General features: G+C 36.1%; 3 protein-coding genes and 1 non-coding gene across 5 annotated transcripts; 1 reads left to right on the forward strand and 3 right to left on the reverse strand.

The window, feature by feature from the left end:
* Positions 1–258: 258 nt before the first annotated feature.
* LOC143446704 (uncharacterized) lies at positions 259–9,267 on the reverse strand. Of its 2 annotated transcripts, XM_076946461.1 has the most exons (20): positions 9,126–9,267; positions 8,478–8,582; positions 8,317–8,385; positions 8,068–8,240; positions 7,794–7,917; positions 7,563–7,695; positions 7,192–7,361; positions 6,776–7,015; positions 5,239–5,482; positions 4,883–4,953; positions 4,557–4,745; positions 4,408–4,483; positions 4,235–4,323; positions 3,998–4,167; positions 3,589–3,836; positions 3,210–3,295; positions 2,900–3,055; positions 2,505–2,655; positions 2,139–2,285; positions 259–1,914 (listed from the first exon to the last, which is right to left on the reverse strand). In XM_076946461.1, the coding sequence occupies exons 1-20, from the start codon at positions 9,241–9,243 to the stop codon at positions 1,611–1,613; spliced, it is 3,063 nt and encodes a 1,020-aa protein (XP_076802576.1). In that variant the 5' UTR covers positions 9,244–9,267; the 3' UTR covers positions 259–1,610. The 2 variants fall into 2 exon arrangements, with proteins under 2 accessions (XP_076802576.1, XP_076802577.1); XM_076946462.1 differs by lacking the exon at positions 259–1,914 and having other exon boundaries at positions 2,138–2,271.
* A 45-nt stretch (positions 9,268–9,312) lies between these two features.
* On the reverse strand, positions 9,313–20,274 carry LOC143446703 (uncharacterized). Its single transcript, XM_076946460.1, has 24 exons — positions 20,073–20,274; positions 19,876–19,980; positions 19,695–19,766; positions 19,380–19,552; positions 19,157–19,286; positions 18,516–18,648; positions 18,145–18,314; positions 17,694–17,930; positions 16,995–17,238; positions 16,840–16,910; positions 16,567–16,758; positions 16,389–16,467; positions 16,160–16,257; positions 15,699–15,883; positions 15,348–15,469; positions 15,170–15,255; positions 14,895–15,015; positions 14,664–14,773; positions 14,362–14,528; positions 14,184–14,254; positions 13,894–13,994; positions 12,557–12,770; positions 11,655–11,789; positions 9,313–10,901 (listed from the first exon to the last, which is right to left on the reverse strand). The coding sequence occupies exons 1-24, from the start codon at positions 20,230–20,232 to the stop codon at positions 10,436–10,438; spliced, it is 3,642 nt and encodes a 1,213-aa protein (XP_076802575.1). The 5' UTR covers positions 20,233–20,274; the 3' UTR covers positions 9,313–10,435.
* Positions 20,275–22,141: 1,867 nt separating this feature from the next.
* Positions 22,142–24,601, reverse strand: LOC143446262 (uncharacterized). The gene is made up of 5 exons (XM_076945831.1): positions 24,467–24,601; positions 24,175–24,329; positions 22,767–23,598; positions 22,557–22,621; positions 22,142–22,394 (listed from the first exon to the last, which is right to left on the reverse strand). Exons 1-5 carry the CDS (start codon positions 24,518–24,520, stop codon positions 22,151–22,153), a joined length of 1,350 nt encoding a protein of 449 aa, XP_076801946.1. The 5' UTR covers positions 24,521–24,601; the 3' UTR covers positions 22,142–22,150.
* A 1,266-nt stretch (positions 24,602–25,867) lies between these two features.
* On the forward strand, positions 25,868–25,949 carry Trnas-uga (transfer RNA serine (anticodon UGA)). The gene has a single exon. It is a non-coding gene; the product is annotated as a tRNA-Ser (tRNA).
* The last annotated feature ends 249 nt before the right edge of the window (positions 25,950–26,198 follow it).

The following is a 26,198-nucleotide window of genomic DNA, read 5'->3' on the forward strand; positions in this document are numbered from 1 at the left end:
CTTCCATAAAAGAATGTTTAAGCGTTACTATGCTCCATTGAATCTAAATCGTCTATCATGCTGTTTAAACAAATCGTTACCTTTTGAGATACGTACGCTGTATACAATTGTTATAGCTCAACATGTTATTATATCTACACAATACAAAAAATCGTTTGAATTGAACTTGTTGTAAAAATTAAAAGAACGTCTGATAACTCACTTATTATTATCGGTCTCATAACGCGAATTCGTGTTAGGGAAGTCGGTATACATCACAACGTGAAGAAAATTGGACACTTACAAGCAAATTGAACGTCCACAGTTTACGCAAGATACAGTGACCTTCACATGTAAAAGCTACCTTGTGCGAAACGAGATAAAACATCAAACGCAGTTTACCACGTTAAAAGATTAACAAAGTTTTAACTAAAACATGTAACTTTATACTAAAGATCAAACTTAGAGTACGAAATTAAAACATAGACGACTATACTGTATAAGATTTATCTTATAGGCTATAGTTGCCGGACAACTCTATTATATATGGTTGAAATGTATTCAGGTGTCATCCAGTGATCGACAAAATTAAGCCAGGCCACGCAAAGTGGCAGGAAAAGCATCCGGTTGCAAAAACTGTTGCGCGCACCCCGAAAGCGATGCGTAGAAATATTGCTTTGGATCTGTGGGAAACGTTGGTTACGACCATATTTTATCAAGTTACGATAAGCTTAAAAATGGCTCAAGACTGAAGTTTTCCACTAGGGTTTATGATGGCCGGGACGGTGAATATGGTAGAGATATTGACAAAAAAAAGTCGCGCCTATGATAGAAAGAAAGTTGATATGGGTTGCCCGTCGGAAACGAAAAGGGACAGAACAAGAATAAAAAGTAAAAGATTTGAACAACAGATATAAGTTGCATCAAAAAGAAACATACAGCAAGCCAAATGAGTCCAGAGATGGAGAAGGGATTCAGGTACAGTAATGTAGGTAAAGGCTGTGATAGAAAAAATAGTACCGATGCCTAAAGGGTGTTCTCAGAACAGTACTATTACTAAACTATAGCGAATGCGCTGACATTCAAGCTACTTCTGTGCCATTAACCCACAAAGAGTGATGTAAAAATAACATTTGATGATGTCACGCCACAGTTCCGATAACTTTGTTGAGCTGGCGCGAATGCTTGTTACAGTATTCCCTACCAACTAAGTTTGGGTGATAATGGGCATATTTAATTAACGAATAGTACAAATTCAAGAACAGTTTTAGCTCACGAATTTATCCTTAGATTTCCCAACGTACCTAATTCGTCACACTTACACCTCCACCAATTAAAATGCGACAATTTCGTTTGCAAACCTGAAAACCAATTTAGCGTCACAAATAAAGGGAAAATAAAAAACAATAAACTTTTTCTTGACCAGTTCACCTCATAACGCCATTGTTAAAAGAAATATCACCCAGTGATGTAGAATACTGGGCTGCACAAATAAATCATGATTTGGCACCATTCAGATATTCTAGTTCGGTTTTAAATGAAAAAATTCAAAACGATAATAATAAAACTTGCCAGTAATATAAAACGCAAAACGAAACAATCAACATTGCAACAAACCGACAAACGACAATTCACCACCAAGTGCTGTCATGCTCATCGGTAATGTAACGACCGAATCTGCTCGCGTAATCCTCTGGGGCAACATAGTTATTTCGAAAGGTGGTCCCATAGTACACCCTATCATTGAGACTGGTAAGACTGTAGGCGGCTCCTTGACACCAGAAGTCGGGAATGTTGTCCCCGTCCAGGTTACCTACATGAAGCTTTTGCACATGAGGGCAAAACATATAGTATCGCATTTCGGTGAGGTTGAAACCTCTCAAAGTGGAGTTGAGCTTGGCTGGATGTGCGTAATGGACGGCCATCCACCTCTGCCTGCATGTAGTGCAAAAAAGTTAGTAAAGATACCAAAGCGTAATTTGCCTATCTGGAAGATACGAGTAATTCATTTCGGTTTTCCATTTTTCGTATTTTCCTCACTCAAATATCAAGCATAAGTAACTTTATTGCGTTGGAAGAGATACAACCGACATTAAGGACTTGTGATTACATCACGGAGGTATCGACGTCTGTTTCAATCTATTAATTATTGCACTCACGCCGATACTGGACACAAAAAATCGTCAAAGCCATCCCCATTAAAATCTGCCACAATAACCCTGTCATGGTATTTATCGGCACACGCGCTCTGGTTGCCATTCCACCAGAAGTGACGGACACAATTTTCATCAGCTGTGTAAATTGTTCTGAATGTAAATAAAATTCTTTACTTGACGTTATCTGAGGCACAACATTTTGCTGAAACTCAATACAACGATATTGATGCGCATTAATTTAATGGTTGGACTCGATACAAATTATTCAATCAAATTAAAAATGTTAACAAACTACTGAAGTGAAGGCAATAACGTAAGCGCTTGTTAAACACCCTGAAGTAAAATGTAACCTTGCAATAACGCACTTACAAGTTGCCGCCATTTTCGATACATAACAAGTCAGCATAGGGGTCTCTGTTAAAATGTCCAATCCGCATCTCCCCGTCACAACTGATATTGTAAAGCCAGGTCTCGCATTCGGTAAGCATCATATATTGTCGAGGTAACGTTTCACACGGAACTACACAAGTAGATGAGAGTTTGAGGAACAGAGTATCAACTACAAAGTTAATGTCTGCATTTTTCAAGATGTATAAAAACGGTTGCGCGTCCACGTTCGACTGCAGATTAGGAATCAAACATTGTACAGGTTCAGAGATAAATAGTTTCGATCTTAACACAGAGCCAAAACATGCACAATGTTAAAATTATTTAAACAAACCATTTTGCAGGTCCAGCGAAGGTTGATTAAGTTCAGAACTTACTGAAATATTCATGATCATCCGGAACACACTCTTCGCTCTCCTCTGTAGACGAGTCGTTTCCGCAGTACGTTCCGTTACAAACCCTGGTTCTCTCAGCTCTACCCCAACCACATGAGCCCCCATTACACACTCCCCAAGATCCCCATGCTTGCCACTCTATAAAACGGAATGTTATTGAAGCAATAATACGAAATTTAGGAAAGCGTTCTTAAATAACAGCATGTCGAGAAAAGTAGGTTATGAGACATAACATTTTATGTCAAAACGCAGAAATGAAGTTATAATGGTATGAATATGGATTGAAATAAACCTCCGTCGATACATTGCTGATCATGGGTGCAGTTCTGAACCTGCTCTAAGGAATCATCACAAGGTGATCCAGAACAGTTCCTGGACCTTTACAAGAAGAAATAACATGACTGTAACTTGAAAACTTTGCCATAACTCGTGATCTTGCTATCTATTTTCAGCTGAAGAGAGGACCAGCAAACGATTTTATGATTTCGCTTTGCTTGATTATTATGAGTTTATGACACGATTTGGATTGACTTCCTTGGTTGAGATACCTAACTTTCAGGCATTGTCAGTTGAGACATTACGTATCTGACTACAAGTGCAAATATTCTTGCCAGTTTTGTAAAAACAGTACAATTGTATATCAAAAATGTGTTTCAATCACGAGATAGTACCTTGACTGAGTCCCATTACCGCAGGTTGCGCCACATGTACCCCATGTAGTCCATTGTGACCATGTCTCCCCAATTGTGGTTGTTTGCACCGTGGTAGTAGTAAATTGAGTAGACGTATCATTTGACGATGCTGATGAATTTGAAGATGCAGATGAATTTGAAGATGCTGATGAATTCGAAGATGCAGATGAATTTGACGATGCTGATGAATTCGAAGATGCTGATGAATTTGACGAAGAAGGGCAGAACTGTAAGCAGAAATGAAACAACATATCCTCATCAAGCGTTTAAGACATATTGTGTAGATGTAGAAATAATTCAGTTTTTCTGACACAAACAAGTTATTCTGTACACAGCAGTTAAGTTCTGCTGTTAACAACCATCAAAAAAGTCTTTGCAAAGTAAATACCTCCTGTGAACAATTTTGTTGCTGGTAACCTTTCCCCATGTCATCCGTTCCGCCCGTGCAAGTGAAAACAACTTGATTATTATCAAACATGCAGACACGTTCCCTCCTGCTTATTCCAACACAATCAGCTGGGCATCGTGACCAGGATTCCCATTCGTTCCAAAGGCCCTCTGGACAAAACCTTGGCAGCTACACACTTCTATCTTCGCAAACTATTTCATACTATAATTTTATTACCTTGCAAGCATTCCCCTGTGCAAGTTTTTGTTAAAAAAACAGGGCCATTTCCACATGTTCTAGCACCTTCACCAACGCATTTCCGAGTCCTAAATTTCATCACTTCATCAAAACACATATAACTGCCTACTTCATTCAACCAATCATCAACTTGGACAGACAGTCTAAATTACCTGGACTTGTGGCCATTTCCGCAAGAATTTGAACAATCGCTCCACGGCCCCCAACCTCCCCATCTTCTGGTGAACGCTGCTCACAGGAAAAGTCAGATCAATATTTCAATCTTCATCGTAAACATACCCAAGTAACCTTTGTAACTAACCTTCTTGGTTACAAGTCACAGTGGCACAGACCTTTTGCTGTGCTGAACCTGGGACAGTCCTAGGGCAATTGTCTACACTTATTTTGTTGTAAGATGTATTGAAACAATCACGGTAGCGGATTTGGTAACCCTTCCCACAGGATCGAGAACATGTTGACCAATTTCCCCACTGACCCCAAGAATCACCCTCTGAAAAAAGAAGCAGCCGTATCGCATAACTTAACTGGTTCATAGTGCGTTGTAGAGGAAATCTGAGAAAAAGTAAGTAACACTTTGATAAAATACTTAATAGGTCAACACTCTTAGCTCCAGTTACACTAAATTACCGATTTCAGGACAACTCTGCAGGGAGCAAGGTTCCTGATCATATTCAAGATTTGGATAACAGCAGGATTCTCTGAGAATAACAAGAATATTTGATAATAATGATCATACTTGAAGCTGCAAGCTCAATCTCGTGTTGATAAATTACAGAAAGAAATCTTAAGAGTGCTATATCTTCTGTTTTTTGTGTTTTCATTATAAGTAAAAATCACAATACTTTGACCCGAAATAAAATCAAGTATTAAACATAAATGTTTTTAACAAGGTATCTGTTTCTTGGATGACATTGTTGGGTGAACTGAGTTCATGAGCCCTTTGCTTGCTCATTTACCAGCAACATCCTCAAGCTAAATCTGACCTGTGTTTCACGCCACCTCCACAGGAAACAGAGCAGGTTGACCAGGAACCCCAAAGCCCCTCCAGACATGAAGGTCGTTCGCACGACCTCACTTCATGATACTCTCCTGCACATCTGCTTCGGTAAACCACTCTGTCTGCCTCATCTAAGCACTCCCGTGTTCTAACGCTTTGACCCTCGCCACATGATGATGAGCATGGTAACCATGGCGACCAGTCACTCCAGTGATCGTTATCTTCGATACCTGTTAGCACTGCATGTGTTAGCAGTAAGCTTATTCTGTAAGGAAACAGAAGATACTCTAGAAGCTCTAGATTTTGGTTTAACCTGTCCTTCTGGTGAAATTAATTTAATCAGCACAGCTTAAATGCCATATTTCCTGAAGACTTTTACCAAATTTTAATATTATTTTATTATTAAAACATAAAATGTTTTGTGAAAGTTAATCAATAATATTCTGTATTTAATTGTGCAGGTAACCATAATATTGACATATCAATCAAAATGGTCCTGGGCAATATGTGCATCGTGTAGCAGTGATGATCACAAGCCAGTTGTTTATGGCTCAAACCCTTTGGTTTTTGAATCTCAATTTGGGTTTGGAAAAGCTCAAACGATTATTTTAAGTATTTAATCAAATGAGTTAAAGATGTGAAGTACATGTGCAGCAATTCACAAATGTCGTTGATCATAATATATCGATGTATAATGTGTCGGCTTGGTGGCAGAAAGGTTAGTGTGTCTGGCTTGTGTATATATGTGAGTCGGGTTCGATTAACAGATGCACTAGCATGGTAATACTTTTGAGTAAAGTAAGGACAATGCTTGTTTCGTTCAGTGGACAGTGGTCATGATGAATAGATCCAAACTCAAGCAAGAAAGCCAAAAAAAACAACTAAAAACATGGATATATCGATAAATAGCTAAATAACTTGCATAAAAGACAAGGTCTGTATCAAGGGCTCAAGCAGTGAGGATTCATCATGAGAGATTCATGAGAATTCCTCATGAGAGATTCATTATGCTCAGGAGGAGAATGGAGATTCTGATATCATAACATGGTTACCACTTATTGTACTCCATTAGATTTTTGATATTGTAAAAAAAAGTTAAATTTTTGCAAACCAAATTTTCCAAAACGGTGAAAACAAACATGCAAGAAATCTCTTGTTTTAAAAATTATTTGCAAGTTAAATACCACCAGTTTTGTACCATCTACCATAATGTTTAAAATTTAGCTTTCGCTATGGATTATGGTTAGTGGCTTATCGTTCCATTAACAACAAATATTTTTTTCCACAGTTCACAGTAGATAGTGTACAAATGGCCGTTCGCAAACAATGGCCAATCTCTCCATTCCCCTTAAAAGACCTTAACAAAAAAAATCCACCAGGTAACTTATCTACAGTTAATTTTGTTACGCTACACGTACGGAAACATTTTGTAAGTTAGATGCACAACATTTTTTAAATGGCAGAATGGCACCTAGAGCATGAGCATCTGTTGGAGGTATCCTCAATCAAAACATAAAATATACCTGTGTAAACCTGGAGATTATTGGAGCATGGGTAAAGTCGGTTAAGTTTTTCAATATCTTTTTCACTTAATTCTGTGCGATGAGCCACAACAGCTGATGAAGTATGTTTGTAAACTATAGTGGGATATCCTGTTTTTGAAAAGAGATATCCATCACTGTGCATTATTGAATTGACATCATACTCCAAGTCGATAGTAGGCTCTAGAGGAATGGTGCGCTTGAGGAAATTCCTGTGATATTCTGCACAATCAAGTGTTGTAGAAATCTACTTAGCTTTTAAGGGAGTAACAAAATGATTACAAGCAATCAAAAACTTATAGCTATCTTTATTTATAAAAATTATAACATATACAATACACCTATCGATAAACAACAAAAAAAACGAAGTCAGTGTTAAGTGCAGTAAACCAGCAAACCTTCATCAACATTTTCTAGTTGCATGGTTACGTAGTTATCTCGATCAGGTCTGGACTGCTCATGCCAAAACCCCAATGCATGCATTATCTCGTGGACAATCATTCCTTTATAACGACATTCGGGACCTATTTCTATCAATTGCCTGCCTCCGATGCGCCCAACAAATGATCTAGATCAAGTACAAAGCATTCAAGTTTCAAGACTTGTAGATGTGCCTTCTATCGCAATGAGTCCAAGAAACAAGGTTATTGCTTTTGTGACCAGTAATAACTAACATATATTAGTTACGAAACAAAGCTTTTGCAGAAATATTTAACGAAGTAAAAGTTTAAAATCATTTTGGAATATTATCAAAAGAGCAACATCTCACTTGCATCCGTGACCTTTTTGAATAAATTCAATGAAATCTGCCTCTCCATTCCACGGATAAAAGTCAATGCAAGAAAAGCCTAAAAACGAACTGATTGCCTCACGTACTAGTTGTCTAGTCTCATTATTCAAATCTGTAGAACAACATTACATAAAAGTAACATGTCAGTGCATATATGTTTGTCACAACTTCCTAAAATAATGGATGGACACTCATAGTGGAATTACTTACTAGATGCATAAACATATGGCACTCTATAACGGCCAGATACATTATATCTATCCCAGAGAGGTTTAAGCATTCGATTTGCTCCAATCAAAAGTCCATACGAATTGTCCTCAGTTTGTCTGTAGTTCTGTGCACAATTATTAAAAAAATAAACAGAATCTCTACTAAAAAAAGTCTAAACCGAAGTGTCTACCAGTTTAAATGAGCAAAAAATCAATAGAAATAAAATATATCCTATAAGATACAATTTATAATGCAAAGCATATAAATCTGAAACCTCTAAAACGGTTTGAATATTGTTCGGATTAAACGTCACATCAGTTTCAATAGCCCCTTCCAAAGCACAGTCACAGCTTCTTGGACATAAAAATTCGTCTTGTTCAAATCCCATTGCACAACCAGTACTGCATTGTGATATGTCAAAATCACAGGTTGCTCTTGCAGAAACTCCTAAAAGTTAGTGTCACATCTTGTTGTAAACGTGTTTTGAAGGCAAGCATTTACAAATTATTTGAAGCATCTTTACTTTCGCACAGCAGAATGTCATATTCAGAGGAAGATGATAGGGAAGAACATGGGTTGCTTGCTGTAGCAACTGTGCAAGTAACATGACATTTAAAAATGCTACCAGATAGCAATCAAACATAATAGACTTACAACTGTTTAGGAAATTTTTCAAAAACTTACAATGGTATATGGCATAAGCTAAACCACTAGCTACACCTAAAGCAAGAGTAGAGAAAGCAATAAGCCAACCAAGTCTTGTGTCTCTTTGTTTTGGGACTTTTCGAACTGCAAATTAAACAATAGATGCACAAATTAGATTATTTGAAGGACGAGTATTATTATTTGCAGTAAGTAAATAAAACGTGCATGTAATTCAACTTTAGAAACTCCTCAGATTTGATCATAAAATGAAGTGTCATTGGTCAATGTCTTTAACAACTGGAATTGACCACAAACATATGTACAATATGAAGCAGAGTCATAACTAAGTCATCAAAGCCAAGTCTTTGGAAAAAAGTCAAGTCATTTAATGTCTAAAACAAAGCAATAAGAAATAAAAATATTATTTTTGTCAAATTTCCTTCGTTTTGCTATTCTATATACATTTACGTACAAAAATTTGTTTTACTTAAAGTTGAAACCTAATCAACTATAACTAACTTGAATGAAGCCATATATGAAATTTTATAGCATAGTACTCAAGTAAAGTCAAGTCTGTGCAAGGAGTTGCTATACTTGAGTCACTACAACTTCAATACGAAGTTTGTAACATGAGAGATATTGCCACTCAAAAACCCCTTTTTCCAATACATGACCGTTGCTACCAACCTATGCCGGGGCCAGCGAACCCAGTCACTTGCCTCAGAGTACTTCTTCTTCTGTGTCTGCGCTCCAGTGACTCTTTACGCTCCAAGTCCAGTGACTCCTTGGAGCCGATAGAGTCCATGATAAGTGACAAGTTTCAGAACAATGTAACAATATAAGGTGAATAAGATGTACATACATCAAATCATAGCTAAGAAAAAATGTTCAAAACATTCAAAGCTAAAAACAATGAACACTTGGCAAGATGTAAAAATTACAATGAATAAACAAGTTCTTAACAACAACATCAAATGGCATATGGTAACTCGCTAACTGGCATATTAATTATATCAATTCCTTCATGTACTAATGTTAAATGTAAATGCACGTCGTCTTCAAGTTAAAACAAAACTTAACTATATTTTAACTTGATCCTTCAAAACAGAAAAGAAATGTACAGATTTTAGAAGTGCAACTAACTTTTTTATTGAGAACTTTCTGTCTTGTGGTAACTGCGTAGAAGCTGACTATATTGACATAATGATATTGTCTACCATTCTATTTTGTATTTACTATGCCACAGTACCAGCAGATTAGTTGGACAAAGCTTTTTGCAGAGTGGAAGAAAGCAACGATTAACTGTACAATACAGAAATATTTCTGCATGAACATGGAGTAAAATCAAACAAGTTTGGGCCGAAACTAAAACGTTCCCAGTCTTGCAGTACTTGCTGGGGAACTAGGCAGGGAATCAAGGAATTGCAACACATTGGCATTCCGGTGCGGTGAGAAAACTTATGCTTGATAGCCAGAATATTCATTAGTAAAATTAATTAACACATTTTACTGCTCCATGTACTTTCCCCATGTAATTTACACAATAATAAGACGTTCATCAAACCTTGCTTTCAAAGTAGTTTGCTGGTGTTGTGGTACAGTAAACAAAATGGCAAACAACATCGACCATTATAGGCAGTCGATGCATAGTTTAAAAAATGGGAACACAGTTTTTGACAAAAATTAAAAACATTTTCTATTGCATTTTGCAACCTGTCCATTTTTTCTACTTTTAAAAGTCAAGTTAAAATTGAATTTAGTTCTTCCTTTAACTTTAACCATAAACACTTGACCATTGAGAGGTTGATGTCCTTCCTCCAGGTCTTTACAGACAAATAACGAAATAACTGACAATAAAGATGTACCAAATAATATGTAACTTAACCAAACACGATAGTAAACACACAATGCTTTCATGCTAGATCTTATTTAAAACAGTAGGCCTACTTTTCAAAGAATATTCTCATAGTAAAGCTGAATACGCTATTTGAAAACGGTCATTTTAGGGGATCTCTTCTCGTTCCTGCTATCAGATTATTTATCGGAAAACCATTCTCTAACGGGTCTTTATTGAGGAGTGCTTCTCTGTATGATTCATCAAAATGCTTGAAAGGCTCATTCAAATCCTCACGAACCTTTGTCAAAGACAGGTTGACATTATAATCATATTCATACCAATCCACATCCAAGTTAAGATTCCAAAAAGCAGAAGTCAAAGTGACACCATCCGATTCAAAGCAAAATACATGATCCCCGGTATACTCAGCCATTGTTAACAGTTTAATTCGCTTGTTTCCGGCGAACTGGTACTTATCGTATCTAACAGTATTGTCACAGATGCCTTTATTAATCACTCCCCTCCTCATGTATTGTCTGCGATATCGAGCATATTGAGCTTCTTCGTAATCATAAAGTGAAGAACTTGCATCATAATAGTTTATTGCTAGAAGTTGATCAAATCTCCTACACATGCACAGTTTGTGATTGTGTGTCTTAATAAAAGTTTGTGAAAACGTTGCATGCGTAAAACTTGCATACAGTGTATTCATAATGGCAAATATTTCAACACTAAGCACAAATATACATACAAAAGCAGAGCTTGGAACCAATGCACTCATTTAGTAGCAATGCTCTTTTATCAAACTGGGAACGAAATTGTGAACGTGCTCTTTTTCAAGGGTTACACGCTTATCGCTCTTTTTTACACTAAGAATGCTGCAAATGCACAAAATAGACAAATGATGTTGAATAAAAAGATTATAACTTTTTTGACATCTTTGAGACTAATTTGATAGGTTAAAATAATCATTAGATTATTAGTTTAAATAATTTTACTAGTGCAATGTGCTTCACCTTGCGATAAATATCATTATTTAGTGCCCATTAAACAATAAATGCTTAAAAAGTGAATAATAGCCCATTAATGAATATGTGTCACAGACATCTACTACTCTACAAGGTTCTTACTACTCTTTCTTTTGTATGGTTTAAATATTAGTGGCAGTTGTGACCAAAAAAAGCTCTAAAACAGCTCAAAACCGGAGCGAAAATATCTTCGAATTGTTAATGAGCCTGAGCAACAAAACGAACACGCTCCTTTCTGCATAAAAGAGCAACGCTCTATTTTTCATCAAGGAGCAAAAGTGAGTGTCCTTTTAAAAAACCGGTTGCCCAGCTCTGCAAAAATATATACAAAAATGGGGCAATGTAGCTCACGAATTTCCTGTGATATCTGTGTTATTCTGAAGGAGATTTGGAAAGCAGACAACATGAAGTACGTCCATCAAATAACTTATCTCGATGGGATCAGTTTCAAAATAACTTCCATTGTCTCTGTTCAGTGCAAAAGCGCTAGAGGACAAATGCAAAAAACGATTTTTAGTTAGCAGTAAAAAGAAAAACTCTTCAACTCTTAAAAGTGAAGACATAAGCAGACTTAATGCTCCAAGCATAACAAGTATTAAACAAGCAACAATCTTCCTATAACAAATATTACAACTACTGTATATAAATAAAAGGAGATTGGATTTAATTTGGAATGCAAAAGGGGTGTAAAGCAAGGGTGGGCAAACTTGTGCAATAAAAAAGCCAGATTCAGGCAACCACAGATAGCAGAGAGCCATTAAAATTATTTGTGGCATTAATACAAATATTATCAACAATGTGAGCTTTTAAAGTAGCATAACATAAGGAAAGTTGTTGAATGTTTTTATTGTATCAAATTGTTGCAAAAACAACAAGTGCAGATCATACAAATTTTCATATTGTATTCAATACTAACATTTTTCAGACATTACAATGGTCTTTCCTCAGAGTATAATTTTAATAACTATTGCCAAAAACTCGTAAATGAAGATATAAAAAAATTATTTGTAACTTTGGAATCATTTCATCCTTTTAAAAAAATAATTATATTATTTTATAATTATAAACATAAATTGAGGTCCAAGGTTGACGAGACAAGTCCCAGTTTATCCACAATTGGTATAAAGTCGGCAAAACAAAAAAATGTTAATTTACACCAGCTTTCCATGTCATAATATCAACCTTACAAACCATAACAGTCATTTCTGTCAGTAAACAAAAACAATCAATGTAAACTCATTTTCATTGCTCACACTTCCATCCTTGTAGTGTTGAATGATCTACTTTCAAGTTCGCTATCCAAATAGTTGCTGAGGTCGATAGGGGAGTAAAGACATAGCAGGTCATCCAAACCATCATTGTCATAATCTGTCAAGGTCATTGGAGACGAAGGACAAAAGCGGCCGTCGCCCGCAAAACTCCTTTCCTCTCCATAGTCACTTCGCCCTTTTATCACCTTGTCAAAATCTACAGTTAAACAGGCAATTTTTAGAAATCTCATTACAATCACAAACAGTTTTGTACAATCACAAACGTTAAGTGTAAAAATCCAAATATATCGCAGATTTTACAACTTTCTGCTGTAGCTGTGAATCAAAGAAAACCTTTTCTCTCAGCTTGAATGTCCACAAACATTACAGGTGTGTTTTGCTAACAACATGTAACCACAGTAGAATTTGCCTAAGTCACCGACTCCAGGGCAACAGACAAAAGTGACTTAAGCAAACAACACTAAACAGAATTCTTTATTGCATATTTTGAGCTATTACATTTAAATTAAAAGCTCTGTAAATTATTTTTGGTCAAAACTTAATGTTGGTTGAGATATTAAGATTTTAATTTTGAACATAAAATAGCCTCCTAGCCTAAATGGGTTTAGTGGCCGTGCTAGTTGTTACCAATAATTATTATTTTAATTACTTTTGAGCGTGTTTTAAGCCTTATCGGTTTTGTCACTTTTTCCGGTTTATTGGTGCATGCTAGTAGAAACTGGATGATTTAATTTGTCCCTACCATGCTATTGGCGAAAAACAAAATGATGGATTGAAATCTACATAACAGGCACCACCTCGTATTTAACAGCCCTAGGCTGCTACAGTCATAACCTGTTTAATGGTTGTTTGAAGACAGACAACGACACTCCACTCGATAGCAAAACCAAAAATGCACTATAAAAATGACATTGTCTAATCCCTTTAGCTAGTTTCATTCCATCATCATTCTGAAATCTATGACTAGACAGCTTCATCTGACTGTAGCATGGCTAACTGAAGAAAAACTACTAAAAACATACTAAAATAACAAGGTTTTCAAGTCTTTCATAAACAAACATTGTGACGAACACTAAGGCTGTGATACGTTAACAAGGATTGCAGATACCGAGGTGAAACAGCTATAGTGTAGTCGTAACAGATTAGGGTTGCCCTGTAATCACGCTCAAAAAGTATTTTAAAGGTTTGGCTACTTATGCGAAATATTTTGGTCATAGTAGCAAGAACGGTGGCAAGTTGAGCGAACTGGCGACTTCTACTGTATATGTAGTATAGTAGCTTGTGCTCTGTATTAAGTCAAAGGAGCAACAAATCCAGACCAGATTCGTCTTGAGCACCCACGAGGAAGCACAACTTCCTACATGCAACGGCCTCTAGAGACATTCCTGCGCAGCCATACCCAGATTCACAGACTCTCCTCCTGAAAATGATAAATGCAAGCACTATACTTGCCTTCGAACAAAAACAAAAAAAAAACAAAAATAATACTGTCACTAAACTTACAAATGACCAGCAAAAATGTAAAATCTAAAGTGTGAATGAGCATAGCAAGTTGATTTGATCTAAACATACTGATTTCCATAAAAACATGAAACTCAGCGAAATTTACCTCATTTTAGTCCCAGATCCACATGAGCCACTGCATTTACCCCAATTGCCCCATGAAGACCAACCACAAGCCTGTAATGAAATGTGTAAGTTCTTTCGACTGAGTTTAAATATTTCTGAAATTACTTATAATTCTACTTGATTTAAAAAGTATGAATTTTAGGCTGACTGCTACTTACCTTGTTGCATGCTTCAGCTACTTTGTCTACAGTGTTGATTGGCTGAATAAAACAAGGTGAATGAGAAACGCATTCATACTGACGCTGACGCCATCTAGTGCCCTTACAAAATCGAGAGCATCTTGTCCAACTGGTCCATGTTGACCATTTATAAAGGTCTGAGTTGCCTATGAATTTTTTTCGTAGATTGAGTCACAGTTCCACTCTCTGCTAGTTAAAATTTGTTGCAAAAAGTGTTTGATGAAATGAACGTGAAGATAAAACTAAAAGAAAAAATCTAATATTATACAAGAAATAAATACATGGGTTTTTGACGCAGTATCTTTCTTCAAATCCACCCAATTTAACTCCAGATCTTAAAGTGTAATCACAACCTTGTTGACCTACACGTCCATTGATGCATTTTCGAAATCTGAAGAGTAAAAGTTTGCTTAACTTTTACTTTAAGATTAACTTCAAGTTTCAAAGCTGTGCTTCCAATTTAAATACAATTACACCACTGATTTAGCGACTTCAAATGATTATTATCTGACCTTCTGCTTAAACTAAAACCACAAGTTTGACTGCACTGACTCCAAGTTTCCCACACATTCCAGTGTGCTTCATGCGATGGTTCTGCCCTGCCGGATGCCCTACTCTGAGACTTTGCAACACCTACAATAAAGATATTTATTATAATTGCCAAAGATTATTAATAGCTTGTGCCTGATTTTCATGTTGTTTGAAATAAATCCTTACGCACAATTACCACAGCTGAGTCAGAGTCATGTTAAAGCAAATTAGTAAAAAGCGAATGCAGAACACTTACACGGAAATGTATTGCATAGCTGAGTGTTAACTGTAACGCCTTCACAGCCTGCGTCGTCAGTCTTTCCATTGAGACATTTCCGCCTTCTATTAAAATATTGAAAAGATTTTCAAACAGAACTAAAATTTCTGTTTTAAAGAAAAATGAACGCTGTTTGAACGGACCAATGTTTTCTTACCTCCACTGAATGCCACTAGCACATGACTTCGTGCACTTTCCCCACAAAGTCCACGTTGACCAATGACTTGAAAGATCATCTTTATTGTAAACTGCACTTCTTCGAGACACAGCTCTACATGACTATGACCACAAAAACAATAGACACGTGAACTATCATACCGGGTGGAAACATACAATGATCATTAACGGCACAATTAATTATGTGGTTAAGTCTTTTACAAGCTTATAAAGCTCTGAAAGTCTATGCAGAAGTGAATTATGTTATCTACGATTTGGCTATTTTGTTCTCTGTGCTTGGTTCATACTATCTGTGGTGAAAACTACTGTTTGTGATGAAATGTACTGAGACCTCTTCACAAATCTTTTCCTCAGAATCTATCTCTTTTTTGACACCCTTTGCATAACAGTCTTGTCGTACAGAATATTTCCTCCCATAGCAGGTTCTTTCCCTTTTTTGTAAACCCTGGCCACAGGTGACTGAGCAAAGCGACCACCCCGACCACGGCCCCCAATTTGCTATCGTAAAGTTTTTTTCTGTGTAAAAACACAAACATTTCAATGAAACAGCAAAAGGAACCATACAGTAAACTGTTTATCACTCGTACGTTGGAAATGTTTCAAGGTAGAAACAAAATTTTCTCTGTTACTATGTTTCCTAATGTTTTGGCAATACTATTCTCACTCAACACAATTTTCATTCAGGTATTATGCACGGATTTTTATAATTCTAATCTAAGTTACAGTGTTTGCCAGTTTATAAAATATACATAAAGCTTAACTGAAATGAAGCTGGTATTTACTAAATCTCACCTATTACAGGACATGAAGTTAAATTGCAAAGACGCATATCATCCTCATCACCTGTGCAGTTTCCATAACCTGGTAAGTCTCCCAAGCAATCACGAGATCTAATCATGTGTGTAAATACATGCAGCAAAGTTGTTTTACAGGTATATCTTTACAATAAAAATGCTTTACATTCACAAATATCACAACTTTAAAGACGTACTACAATAGAAGCACATTGGAAGAATAATACCTGAATTGCACTCCCTTTCCACATGTTTGAGAGCAAGAACCCCAATCTTGCCATTTGTCCCACTGGCCTATTACTTCGGCTGTAAGACATATCCAACAATTTTTATATTCTATTCAATAGTTCATCATCTACAATTCATCTTTTTATTATTTGATTCTTTATTTTTGATCGACGTTACTTGTTTCATTGCAGTGCTCTGTCGCACAAGCAACTAATTCTGTCGCTCCGGGTAACTTCCATGGGCAGCTTCGGACACCAACAACATCCCCAGAGCTCGAGTCAATGCAACGTCGATTTCGTTTGCGCCAACCTGTACCGCATGGTCTTGAGCACATGCCCCATGCTTGCCATTCCGTCCAAGCTGTAGTAGCTGTGATAATGTCATGTTTAAATAAGACAGTACAATGAGTAGATATTACATGCTTCTGGGGTTTGCACTACACTAACTTACAGTCTCTGGGGCAAGGATCTGCGGAACACGATTGTCTTACATATTTGATATTTGGATAACAGCAGCTTTGTCTGAGCAAAATAAACCATAAAATGTTAATTGAGTTTTAATGAATCATGAAATATAACATTTACTTAAAACAATCACAATATTACCTCCTTCTAATTCCAACACCACAGCTAGCAGAGCAGGGTGACCACATACCCCATTTACCCTGCTCACACGGCCCGGTTTCGCAAGTTTTCATTTCAAACGAAAGTCCAGGACATCTACCGTAGTATACAATTACATCTGATGAATCAAGACACTCTCTCTGTCTCACATTGTAGCCTTCACCACATGAAGAAGAGCATGTTTGCCATGTGGACCATAATCCCCAGTGGTCTCCAAGTTGTTTTACTTAAGACAAAACCAAGTAGGACACAAGTTAAGTAAGACACAACCAGAAATTTTGTAGATAACAAAAAATGTTCCTTTCAAAATTGTGTATGCATTGTGAGAACCAGTTTGAATCAAAAGTTTTTACTGAATTTAAACAATTTCAAAATTAAAAGTTTAATTTAGTTAAAAGAATTTGGACAAGGCTAAAAAATTTGAATATAAAAAGAATTTCGTTTGAAATTACTTCCATGAATGGAGTAACTACATAATTAAGTAAACTCTATAAGCTATTAGAAATACAAGCTTGTCTTTTCTAAGAGAAATCCCGCTGCTTCAACAACTTTATTTTTTTACATAATCATATAAATATCCTTGTTTAATGTTAGCCAAACTACTTTCTTTTAATAGCACTCATTTAGTGCTTTATATTTAAAACAGCAAGTTATAAAATACGAAACAACACAAAATGTTACCCGTAACAGAAGAATTTGTGGAACAGAGATAAAGTTTGTTAATTTCATATAGATCCTCTATGCTTAGACCGTGACGCTGTGCTTTCACTGGTTGCTGTGAATTTTTAATTAAAACTGTGGGATTGCCATTGGATGAGAACGAGTAACCATTGTAATGCATTACTGAGCCGAAATCATAACTGGAGTTAAAACTTCGAACACTGTCACGTCCTCGACTTTTGAAGTTATGGTGATACTCTAGAAAAATAATGAAATAGATAAAATTAAAGATAATTAATTAAAAAATAATTATACAATTAAGAATAATAACGCCATTTGATGTTTCATAATACTTTCATTGCTATCATGTGAGCACATATTGAGGGGCAAGTTTCTAAATGGATGTATTCCATTGTATTTTTCTATATTACACAATAACGTTATCATACCATATGATAAAAATTAAACAAACCAGACTTAATGTCGTCAAGATGAATGGTGATGTGTTCATCTCGATCGGGCCGACTTTGTTCATGCCAGAACCCTAATGCATGCATCAGTTCATGTATTATGATACCAACACGATCACAGTTCTTTCCTATCGATACCACTTGTCTTCCACCACGTCGACCAATAAATGAACTGGAAAAAAATGCTACCAACATATGGCGATGGAGACAATATATAGTTTTGCTGGTTTACAAAACTCTACGTGCTACCAGTTAATTATGCCAGTGGTAAATCAGAGGTTCTTAATCAATATCCATGGTTATCGTTGTTATAAATATACATAACTCTATTTTGCAAATAGGTCGCGATTATTATATGACTAATGTCCACCACCTGCACCCTTTCCTGCCACGGACAATCTCCAAAAAGTCTTCTTCACCCATTCTCTGGCGAAAGTCAATGCATGTACTAACCGAGAAACTACGTATAGCAGACTGGACAGCATCAAAGATAGTTTTGTCGGATACTAGCGAGTATATAAGATATTGTTAATCATGTTGTGAAATAATGTTCTTATTGGAAGTGGTTAAACCTAACTTGTACGTATCTCTTCCGATTGTAGCATACATATATCTGGTACAGGGATGACGAACCTATTCGCTGTCGCAGGCCACTTTGTCAGTTATAGCTGAATAAGCGGGCCGCACAACTTTTTCATAACTTGTAAAATTTTGCATAATAATTAGCATTTAAGCGCAACTGCTTCATTCGGCAGGTTTTTAGCTGCTCCCATGGCCGCAAAAAATTCATCGGTTGAGTGCGGCAATCTATTGAAGACATATACTGCTGCGACTTAATCATGCTATCAGTTTTTGATATCGCATTGCGCAAAGATTAGAAACAGGTCAAAGAAAGTTTAAGACTGCTAGTCTCGCTGTAATGTTTTGCCTTGCAAGAGCAATTGTCAAAATTCTTTTGCGGGCCACATGTTCGTCACCTCTGATCTAGTATGATAAATGATAACACTGACTCACTGATAGCATTAGACATCAAATAAGGAATTTGCACTCTGCCATTGACTATATCTAAGTCCCAAATATTGGATTGTATGCTGACTGATCCACCAGCTAAATCAAAAGTCATATCTTCATCTTTCAAGTAGGCCTTAGTAAAGATAATATCCATTGTACTGTGCTTATCATGACCTTATTAAATTTGATAAAAACTGCAGCTAAAAAAATACAAAAAAAAACAAACCGATAACACTGACTGAATGTTATTTGGGTTAAACGCCACATCATTTTCAAATGACCCTTGTGTGGCGCACTCACAACTTTTAGCACATCCATACACATCCTGTTCATATCCCAAAATACAACCATCTCGACAACCCGATGAGTCAAAATCACACTTAATACCATCAGAAGCTCCTGGAAAAAAATAAAACTCTAGCAACAAGCATAATTAATAAAATTGTAATAGAAACTTTGGAATAATTTTTCTCTGACTATTTACTATCATTATAATATTATATAGCATATGAACATAGATATAAATCTATCTAAAGATTACTTTCACAAAGTAGTAATTGATATTCAGATGCATCATCTGAAAGATCACATGGACCTTTAGAAAGGGGATCAGCTGCAACAGTAGGACATAAGTTGTTTAAAAGAACAATGTAACATCAATTACTTTAAATCAAAATCGTGCAACAAATTAAATGACACTACATACTACAACATTTGATTACCCCAAAGGAAAACGATTGCAGCAGCAATTCCAAATAATATTAATAAAATCATGCTAATGGCAATCAGCATTTGTAGTTTTCTTGGGTCAGATTCTTTTTTTCGTACTAAAAATGTAATCCACATTTAGTAAGAAAGAAAGTCGTTAGAAAGTCAATAAAAGTTTGTAAAAACAAGCTGCAAATATCAATTAACTTACCGATACTAAAACGTTTTGTTTTACCAGCTCCAGCAGTAACATGTTTTGAGCGTTTTTTCTTTTTTTTTTTTTCAAACACTAACTCTGACCGCTTAAGTTGTTGGTTCTCATAATATGGTCTTGTACCCTCACTACTTGAAGGAAAAGGTGTATCTCTCATAATGATATCTATTAATACTAAGTTGTATCTGTTTTGTCTACAGTTTCTAAGAAAGAGTAAATGTTTAAATTCATAAAAAAATGCGTGTAGGTGAATTACTTTAAGTTCAGTCAATACAATATCAAAAATAAAAAATAAACATGTGTGGTAACCAGAACTTGTGCAAAATCTAGCTTAGTAACCAAGATTATCATACAACATCAAGTAGACAAAGAAATAAGGGCAATGCTACCCTCCCCCCTGGTGGCTTGTGGGCGTTATCCGGGGGGTTACGACCGGGTGCCTCAATGTAGTGAGCTATAGTGTAGCAGTAGAAAAGACGAAGCAAAATTTGGAATAAGTTTCTCAAGTTTTTGTGCTTGTGCATACTATGCAAAATTAGTGAAGTAAAGGTGTATTGAAATCAACAATCTACATCTTTTGTTCAGGAGCAGGGGGCCACGGATATTGCGGGACACTGGGATGGGGCCACGAACCATGAAAGGTTTAGAATCATTGAATTAGGTCTTCAGGTGTACTAGTATACGCCCTCGCACCAAATTTTGCGCCTCAGCACTTACAGCACGTTATCTCTTCAAATTATATATAAGCCTACAGCTGAACCCGCTTAACTCCACATCGTGATCAACGGAAATAGTCTGATTGGGCAAATGGTAAGGCGGCTCTACTGGAAAGTCGTTATGATGTGCCGGATATTGTTCAGCGCAGAAAGTGACTGTAGCTTCAGCGCCAAATTTTTGGCACAGAATTGCCGTTTTCCTGTATATCCTATCATGATCCTATATTATAAGCATTACGTTAACGTGGCACAAGTTTTAGCATTACAATTTACAGCACATTTATCAGGGCTAGTAAAAGAAAATTTTCTAAAGGGCCGGGCAGCGGATGTCAGTGCAGACTACAAAAAAATAATAGAAATCGTACTGGGGTTAACAAAAATTTTGCTTCGCACTGCAAAACTGCAATATGTTTCGTTCGAACTTATACCAAAAGCAGGCTACAACCGCCGTTTGTAAAAAATACTGTATACCCGCAAATTCCACAAGCAAACCATACATTTTATATCGACACAATGCTCTTTATATGATATCTATGAATAGTTTCCAAAGCAAAGATCATAGATATCATCATATATATATATATATATATACGAATATATTTCTGTCAATCTTCCACAATTTCTGCTTGATTAAATGTAAAAGTATTGGCAAGCATTTCGAAAAACAAAAACAAATGCAGAAAACAGACGAAGAGCCTACAAAGAACATTTAATGTGAATGTGAAAGGTCTCTGAATTGTGTGTTTTGGAAGTGGTACTTGTGTAATTTCTTCTGATGTAATTAAAGACGACTACATTTTGGAATATAAGGATTTGGACTTTATGAATGTTGTGCTGACGTAAGGAGATAATAAGAGATAGCATAAGCAACGGAGTTTAAAGATAAATAGTCAAAACGGATGGTAAAAGAACAGTTAAAGCCTTTGGCTTTATGTCATCGAAAAAATTAATATAGGTAGCCACAGCCACAATACTACAACGCTTTTAGATAAAGTGGTTTTGAGGTTAGAATTGGTGCGTATGTACGATATAGTTGTTGATAGACGTAGGCTACTGTCGTGTTACTTGTATTATGCATGCATATACAGTAGTACATGTGTTTGAATACACGGGCAATTGAACGTGCGCCGGCAAAGTTTCGTTGAGTTAACGAACGAGTTTCATAAAAACTGAGATTCGTTGAGTATAGACCCCATGCCAATTTAGCCTTTGTTTACTTGTTTAGTTTGTTATTTGACCCAAGCTAATTATCGTTACAGATTTAAAGTAGTGTTAAACCGCTGTTGTACTGTATTATAACTTCTTAAACCTCATGTAAATGAGTGGCTTTTTCAAAAAACACATTTGGCACAAAACATTTTAATACACTGCTGTATTGGAAACACTTCGACTAAAAAGCAAAACTTTTGTAAAGTAATGTTCACAAAATGAAATCAACTCATTTATGTTAGCTTTACTTGAATTGTCAAATGATAAAAGGACACTTAAGACAGCAACCGATCCAAATATGAAGTTGGTCAGCGTATGATGCTTTTGAATACAACTGTTGAACTCTTCTGTGATGTGGAGTGTTTTTAATAATAAATCTCGTTTTCCGGGAAACCTGGTTTTAAAAATATGTTTAAAAAGGTGATATTAGAAATTTGCATATAGCAAACAAAACAATCTTGGATGAAAATAGTTTATGATCGTAACCTAAGTATAACGCAAAGGTTTCGAATTTATGCTTATGTTCATTGTTCCATCTGTGATTAAAAATACCCACCTTCGCTGAATGCAATCCACTGCACAATTTAACTTTGTCGTTACGATTTCCCAAAGCTTATTTTTCTAAAAGTAAAAAAATATAAAAAAATGTAATTTATGCTTATATTCTATCTTCAGTATATCGTTTTTCAAATGTGTTCATGAAATGTTCATATAGCATGCTTGGTTAGTGGTAATAGAGACAAATTTCAACATCAAATAGACTTACCGAGAATGATTCTTTCACATGTTTGTCGTTCGTAATCGCCAACGGGTCATTAAATTTCGTAAAACGATGAGTAAGGTTATTTCTGCTATAATGATGGTTTGTTTGGGACTTGGAGACTTTGAAAAGGCAACGTGCCGACAAATGTATTCTATCGATAACTTTCTTGTGTTGCATGACCTCGATTTCCTCTAGTTCGTTGCAGCATTCCAGTACCAACATTTTGGTTTGAGCTTTCATCAACGTTTGTACAAAGCTTTGAACAAAACTGTGGCAAGTTTCTGGTTTCGATGTATCATTTCTCTCGAACTTGTAAACTAACTTCTTTACATTAGATCCACTTGACTCCATATTTGCCAAAAATGTTGAAGGAAAATCTTTAACTACATCTTTTGAAGATATTATTTCACTGCAAACGTCTTTGTTAGCAGGTGTAAGGTCATTTGGAAGGCTGCAAAAGTCTCTGCTTTCTTGTGTTCTATTACAGATTTCGTATGTACATTCCCGGTATTTTTTATTTTGTAATGTTTTGAAATAATTATAAGATGTTTTGTAGTCAATTTCAAAACGTGATGGCATTTCTTGAAAATCGGGTAATTTTTGGTGATCAGACTTGATGCTTGCTGCAAATATACTGGTGGAAAATACAGCTTTTGTTAAGGTTTGTTCAGTCTTATTTGGAAGACACCAGTGCAGGCTGATGGACACCTTCTTTTTCTTTCCGCCACATACTTCCAACATATCAAACTTTTCTTTATCTTTCTTCTGTTGGTGCATTGCTTCCCTATTTTCCTGGTTTGACTGAATTTTCATCACTGAGCTCTTGTTAAATACGCTGAAAAACAGCAAAAAAAACAGAGTACAGTTACAAATTTAAGATTCAAGTCGAGGCGAGTCTTTTAGCAGAAGTGACTCAAGTCAAGTCAAGTCGATTAATATTCGCAGTCAAGCCCAACAGAAAGCAAAAATACCATTTCTGTCAACCACAAACGTTTAGGATTATTACAAAATTTGTTTCATTTGGCTGCACCGTACGCATTCGTAGATCATATCATATATCATTTGAAGTTACACTTCAATGTATGTCCACTAAAGAATTGAGATTCGTTTTACTTTAATGCTAAAACGTAATCAAAAAAAAACTACTAGAATAAATTCAAGTCATTTTTGTACTTTCTTAGAAAGGGACTCGAGTCACGTCAAGTCTTTGAAACAAGTGACTTGAGTCATAAGGGCTCTGACATATACTGCAGTTACCGGTAAGCCAACAAGCTGGCTAAGTGGAACAAAGGTAGAATTTGCAGACAAAAATCTCTGAATTGACTCAGACCAGATTATAAAACTTAAAATGGGTTTTGGTGGATCTAATAAATTGTAAAAACTAGAAATAAGTAGGCATATTTCGTTATACCTCTTGTCCTTTGCATCCACATCGCTGAATTTTGCATCAAAGCAGCATCTGCCGGCCTCTGAATTTGTTTTCTGATTTTTTATGGAATACAAATTCATCCATGTCCGCAAACCAGCAATATCCACATCAGTTTGACGCAAAATACTGTGTATTTTCTGTGAACAACGTTTACAATCACGCAAAAATTCACAAATTCATCTACTGTTTATAACCAGCGTAGCCTATGTTGTTTTCATAGGTAGGCCTTCAACAAAATATTACGGGATCGTCAAGCAACAAAGAACTCACTTACCTTAATCTGCAAAAAGACTTTGTGGTTTTCCTCTTTAAATTTCTTTTGGCCCATGTCTGCAACAAAGTTTTCACCACTTCAAAACTTCTAAAAACTTCGGCCTAGTTCTGGTCTTTGCTCGTAAACAAAACTAGCTAGTATTGTGCATGTTGAAGACAATTAGTGACGCAATAAAGAAAATTTGATGTAATAATTTCATCAATGTTAGTGACCTGGGTGCCTGTTCACACTGTACTTTTGACAGTCGCATGACTACTGCAAGTAAATTTTGCTTTTTATTTTTTTGTACTGTCCTTGGTTAACACGGAGCATCATCTTGTTTTTTTTATGGGTGACTTAAAGCTTTAGCTGTTTCACTGTTGTGTTTAAGAATATTATTGAATGTATATACCGTAGGGTTTTTTGTTGCATATATATATGGAAATATTATTGAGTGTTTAATTCTTTTATTTTGTCGAGTATATTAAGCATCATTTTTGTGGTTTTGCCAGCAAACTCTGCAAGCGTTAAAATAATTAAAACAGCAGCACTACTCCACGAGTCTATGTTCTATAGAAAACAAAATTGTTTGCTCAAAGAAATTGACGGTATTTTGGTATATATTGATTGCATTCGGGTTGAGAATTCAACCCAATTTTAGTTGATGGCCATCTTTGCTGCACAGACGCTATCATCCACAAGCCTTTGGTTTTTTAATTTCTGATTTAAGAAATGCCTCCCATGTTGAATAAATTTTGCCTTTTTAACTGCTTTTATAAAAATCTTTGGAGAAATAAGTCGAGACTTTTCACGCGAAAGTTAAGTCTGTTATAGGGGTCATGTCCCAATTCAAAGAGATAGACTTTTCAATGCAAAGTACATTAAATCAAGAAGCTACCAACGCAAAACTACATCATAAACCTACCCTGAATTTTGGCTTGCAACGAGACCTAGGTTATGTCTGTCTATAGTCTTAAGTTGGACAAAATCCATGTACTCAGTTTTCTATAACAATTGCCTAAACTTTACAACAAGTTTTTAGCTTAAAATTTTATGACAAATACTCCAAAAAAACAAAAATTCAAACCCACACAAAATTTACAACTTAGCCTAGACCTGGAACCAACTGTCGTCAAAGCAACGAAGAACTACTCCACATCGACGTCACATGCGCTAGAGTACTCTAGTACTCCAGTACTCTAGTACTCTAGTACAGATTTCGAAAAAGTGCGATTTTATTTATTTGCATTGAACATTAAGAACAGTTGTCGTGGCCGAGTGGATAAGGCGACAGACTTGAAATCTATTGGGCTGTGCCCGCGTAGGTTCAAATCCTGCCTACAACGCGGAATTGAAATTATGTTTTCATAAGAGATTCGAGAAAAGTGAGATTTTATTTATTTGCATTGAACATTCAGCACAGTTGTCGTGGCCGAGTTGTGAAGGCGATAGACTTGAAATCTATTGGGCTGTGCCCGCGTAGGTTCGAATCCTGCCGACAACGCGGAATTGAAATTATGTTTTCATAAGAGATTCGAGAAAATTGAGATTTTATTTATTTGCATTGAACATTCAGCACAGTTGTCGTGGCCGAGTGGTTAAGGCGACAGACTTAAAATCTGTTGGGCTCTGCCCGCGTAGGTTCGAATACTCTAGAGCAGTGGTTCTCAAACTGTGGTACGCGTACCACTAGCGGTACGCGAGAGCTTTTTAAGTGGTACCGCGTACCGCTGAACATGATTTTCGATGTGCT

This window comes from Clavelina lepadiformis, chromosome 2 (assembly GCF_947623445.1).
Source record: "Clavelina lepadiformis chromosome 2, kaClaLepa1.1, whole genome shotgun sequence".
Lineage (NCBI taxonomy): Eukaryota > Metazoa > Chordata > Ascidiacea > Aplousobranchia > Clavelinidae > Clavelina > Clavelina lepadiformis.

What these genes read in the sequence shown, in the direction of transcription:
- LOC143446704 (XM_076946461.1), bottom strand. Translation starts at nt 9,243, where the DNA reads ATGGACTCTATCGGCTCCAAGGAGTCACTGGACTTGGAGCGTAAAGAG. An exon ending in TGTGACTTGTAACCAAGAAG is followed by an intron (nt 4,484 to 4,556) that starts GTTAGTTACAAA and finishes TCCTGTGAGCAG; the next exon opens with CGTTCACCAGAAGATGGGGA. An exon ending in GGAAATGGCCACAAGTCCAG is followed by an intron (nt 4,324 to 4,407) that starts GTAATTTAGACT and finishes GATGAAATTTAG; the next exon opens with GACTCGGAAATGCGTTGGTG.
- LOC143446703 (XM_076946460.1), bottom strand. Translation starts at nt 20,232, where the DNA reads ATGAGAGATACACCTTTTCCTTCAAGTAGTGAGGGTACAAGACCATAT. An exon ending in CGTGGCAGGAAAGGGTGCAG is followed by an intron (nt 18,315 to 18,515) that starts GTGGTGGACATT and finishes ATTTTTTTCCAG; the next exon opens with TTCATTTATTGGTCGACGTG. An exon ending in GGGTGCTCAAGACGAATCTG is followed by an intron (nt 12,771 to 13,893) that starts GTCTGGATTTGT and finishes GTTTAACTGTAG; the next exon opens with ATTTTGACAAGGTGATAAAA.
- LOC143446262 (XM_076945831.1), bottom strand. Translation starts at nt 24,520, where the DNA reads ATGGGCCAAAAGAAATTTAAAGAGGAAAACCACAAAGTCTTTTTGCAG. An exon ending in GTGGATGCAAAGGACAAGAG is followed by an intron (nt 23,599 to 24,174) that starts GTATAACGAAAT and finishes GCTGTTTTTCAG; the next exon opens with CGTATTTAACAAGAGCTCAG. An exon ending in GTGGATTGCATTCAGCGAAG is followed by an intron (nt 22,395 to 22,556) that starts GTGGGTATTTTT and finishes TTTTAAAACCAG; the next exon opens with GTTTCCCGGAAAACGAGATT.